The sequence below is a fragment of the Rutidosis leptorrhynchoides genome, chromosome 8 (genome assembly GCF_046630445.1).
Source record: "Rutidosis leptorrhynchoides isolate AG116_Rl617_1_P2 chromosome 8, CSIRO_AGI_Rlap_v1, whole genome shotgun sequence".
NCBI classification, from domain to species: Eukaryota; Viridiplantae; Streptophyta; class Magnoliopsida; order Asterales; family Asteraceae; genus Rutidosis; species Rutidosis leptorrhynchoides.
In genome coordinates, this window is record NC_092340.1 from 59,458,207 (window position 1) to 59,462,398 (window position 4,192).

General features: G+C 40.1%; 1 protein-coding gene across 1 annotated transcript; it reads left to right on the top strand.

Annotated features, from left to right (window-relative positions):
* The first annotated feature begins 421 nt into the window (after window positions 1-421).
* Window positions 422-2,032, top strand: LOC139863445 (protein VAPYRIN-like). Its single transcript, XM_071852081.1, has one exon. The coding sequence runs from the start codon at window positions 422-424 to the stop codon at window positions 2,030-2,032; it is 1,611 nt and encodes a 536-aa protein (XP_071708182.1).
* Window positions 2,033-4,192: the final 2,160 nt, after the last annotated feature.

Here is a 4,192-nt window from a genome sequence, read left to right on the forward strand (position 1 = left end):
TTACATATTTAGGTAGTTGTTACAAATTTAATATTTTATTGGGGAGCATAGCCCCTACCTGCCACTATAATGCTCTTTTCTTGCGTACATACTAAATATAGAACACTATGTTGCCAAATGTGTTTTTAATATCCAATCTATTGTTGGTATGTTTTAACTTTTAAGGCACAAACACATCATGAAAGTGACCTAGAAGAACAAGTACAAACTTCCAACTATGATGTCATTGAAGTTATACAAATTCAGACATTTAAAATTGACCAAGTCACCTTTGTTCTTTACACCACCATTTGGCATATGTTTGTAATTGCCGGCAGTCTTGTATCTTTCTTCCTACTTATACCAAATTTCAACTTATTATTTGATGCCTAAACTCTAGTCATGTCAATAAAAACATAAATCCAAAACAGATTCAGTAATCATGGACAGATTGATCAGTTTAGAGCCATCTAATGTGGTTATCATACGTATCGAAAATGGTCAAAAGTGTTGTGGTGAGCTCACTTTGAAAAATGTTATGTACACCATGCCTGTAGCCTTTAGGCTCCAACCTGTGAACAAGGCTTGTTACATCGTCCGACCACAATCGGGGATAATATCTCCGTTGACTACTTTGACCATTGAAATCACTTATGATTTCAATCATAATTCGTGTCTCCCAAAGTCGGTTCCTTATTGCGACGACTCGTTTTTGTTGCATAGTGTGGTGGTTCCTGGTGCAGCTGTTAAGAACCCTTCATCGACTCATGATTCGGTCCCTAGTGATTGGTTTACTGCAAGGAAGAAACAAGTGTTTGTTGATAGCGGAATTAGGGTCATGTTTGTTGGGTCAGTTGTGATGGCTAGTCTTGTGAAGAATGGGTCCATGGATGAAATAAGGGATGTAATAGAGAAGAGTGACTCGAGCTGGCGAGCAGTTGACTCTGTTGACGGCGAAGGTCAAACGTTGCTTCACTTAGCGATTAGTCAAAGTCGAGCCGACTTGGTTCAATTATTACTCGAGTTTGTACCAGATATAGAGGCTCGAAACAGATTCGGCCTGACACCACTCGAGGCTGCATCAGCCTCGGGTGAAAGTTTGATTGTTGAACTCTTACTGGCTCATAGAGCCAGTACACAGAGGTCAAAATCGTCCACATGGGGCCCACTTCACCTGACGGCAAGTGGGGGCCATGTGGACGTTTTAAGGCTCCTTTTACTTAAAGGAGCCGATGTCAACATGCTTACAAAAGATGGGAACACTGCTTTACATTTGGCGGTAGAGGAACGAAGACGAGACTGCTCACGCCTGCTGTTAACTAGTGGGGCCCGAACAGAAATCCGGAACTATGGTGCCGGGGACACACCATTGCATATAGCTGCATCTCTTGGAGATGACTACATGGTCAAGCTTTTATTACAAAAGGGGGCTTACAAAAGCATTCTTAACCAATCTCGAAAAACCGCATATGATGTGGCGGCCGAAGAGGGACACACAAAGCTTTTCGATGCACTCGGCCTTGGTGACATGTTATGTATAGCAGCAAGAAAAGGTGAACTGAGAACCATTAACAGGATTCTTGAAAATGGAGCATTGGTCAACGGGCAGGACCAACACGGATGGACCATTTTGCACCGGGCTTCGTTCAAGGGTCGGGTTGAAGTGGTCAGATACTTAATCGAAAAAGGGGTTGATATCAATGCAAGAGATGAAGATGGGTACACGGCCCTGCACTGCGCTGTGGAGTCTGGACATGTAGACGTGCTAGAGTTGTTGGTTAAAAAGGGCGCTGACGTGGAAGCAAGAACCAATAAGGGTGTGACACCTATGCAAATAGCCGAGTCATTAAACTACTCGGGAATCAAACGGGTACTGATCCAAGGAGGTGCAAGTAATGAGCCCACACGTATCAGCAAAACCGCACCAGCGTTTTCAGTTACAAACGGCCTGCTAAAATTGAGCAAAGGTAAAGAAAGGGACTCGATTAAGAAAAAGAGTACTCGAGCTAAAGCAATGTTTGATCAATCTGGTGCAGCATTGGTTGCGATTTGATCAGTTGACCCAGATATGTATTTATGTTGATTGATGAGTTTGTTGTTATTATGCGGTAACAAAAATTCATAGACTGTTCATTCTTATATTAGGTCCCAAACACTCATGCTTGTTATTACTTATATATTTTAAGATTTTTTAAAGAGTTTTTAACATATATACCCTTATTAATTGTTAAATTCACATATTTACCCACATGAGTAGTATAATATCAAATAAACCCATTTTAAACGTACAAATCCATCAAATATACCTAATTAATTAATTTTTAGCATTTTATAACTTCCAATAATACAACAAAATTAATTATTATAAAAAATAAACATTTATAAAAAAAAAGTGCCATGAAACAGAAAGAAACACGATAGTAATGCCACTGTTATGTACTTTGTATATTGTAAACAGGAAATTTTTGCATTGGGCAGGAGCATATGAGAAAATCGACATACACATCATCCTTTCATTTCCAGTCATATATGGCACTTATCTCTAAAATTGGAACTCACTGGACATTCTAAAATATAAACTCACTTTTATGATAAAATTAAAAAGTACCACAAAGTCTAGTCAAATACACTGAAACGATTTCTAAAGAAAATACTTATTGTTGGTACAAATAATCTAAAGTATCATTCGCTACACATCACCGCAGGGGCTTCCAGCAGTGATAGCTGAACTAACCAGATGGGCCGTCCAAAACCTGGAGCTGACATTGAAATCGGAAATCAACTTCGGACCCCGGCGATCCGAAGAAGGCAGACTGAAGCGGAGGAGCAGAAAATGCAACACAACAAGGGGCGAACCAAAGGCTTGCGCGAAGGAAGAAGCGAATCAATCAGAATGGAGACAAGGAAGAGAGGTAAAAGATATACTTTCGAGCAAGTGGTGGTCAGGCTGTCTTCCTTTCATTATTCTTTCTGCATCTCCTATAACAATAAAACTCATATGAGTTTATCACTGTATATACCTTCGAGGTTTTTTTTTTAAGATGTATATAAAATAAAAAGAGAAATAGACCTTTTACTCGTCGTTGGTTGATATGGATCATATCCTTCTTGAGGCGATTTTTTGCATGTCTTATCACGATGGCCATATTCGCCACATCGTGCACATCGTTGTCGTCTTTTAAGCTCATTTGATTGTACGATTCTCTTTTTTCTTGGTCGTCCAGGTGGACGCTTAATTATTGGTGGGTATATCTTCTCCCCTCTCGCTTTCTGCACCCACTGTTCCTTTTCCGGCATAGGAGCAATTTCTAGAGCATAAGCTTCTTTGAATTTCGCAATTGTAAAATACTGATCAACATGTTTTTCCCAGTTATTATCCCTTATGCTACCAATGAAAGCTGCAGCATGTTTACATGGAAGACCTTTAACTTGCCAAACTCGACAAGTGCATGTTCGCTCATTTAAGACAACCTCCCACCGTCTTCCATTAAATCTGACTTCAGCTCGAAGGGACGCTGTTAGCAAAATGGGGTATATTGCAAATTTGCAATCAACGTCCCTCCGAGGGACGCTGATTGTAAATTTATGATAAACACAAGATTCTAAATGCCAAATTAATAGCCAAGGGACGCTGTTAGCAACAGAGCAAAAAAGTCGCCGTTTTTTAGAATTCTAGATATGATTCAGTTTTTTGATAAGTGAAGATGTTTAAATTAATTATAAGGGAAGTGATTCGTACACCACCTGTTTTTAGCCGTACACCACCAAAGATGCTTTACAGTGTTGTACAATACAACACTGTAAAGCACCTTTGGTGGTGTACGGCTAAAAACAGGTGGTGTACGAATCAATACCCTAATTATAATGCTATGTTAGTTGTACGGTTGTACCTCTTAGACACTATGGGTTACGAGTAAAAAGATAATAATTCAAAAAATTGACGAGTTTTTGACTCTTATGAGTTATTTTTTTTGACAGCGATTGGGATCACTCGAGAGGGACTAAACCACCCGTTGATCTCCCGTTTCGACTATGCCGATGCAGCGATAATAACCCCGCCCCATCGCTGCCCGGAAGGAAACCTTGAAACCGATCCAATGGCACGACCAAGTAACACCCCCCCCCCCCTCTTACCCCCCAAACGATATGAGAAAGGTGTCATGGGTGGATACTTCATGACATGGATGAAATTGTGTTTTTAATATGTAGCCAA

Bases quoted from the DNA above. Each gene is read 5' to 3' on its own strand.
- LOC139863445 (XM_071852081.1), top strand. From the start codon at position 422: ATGGACAGATTGATCAGTTTAGAGCCATCTAATGTGGTTATCATACGT.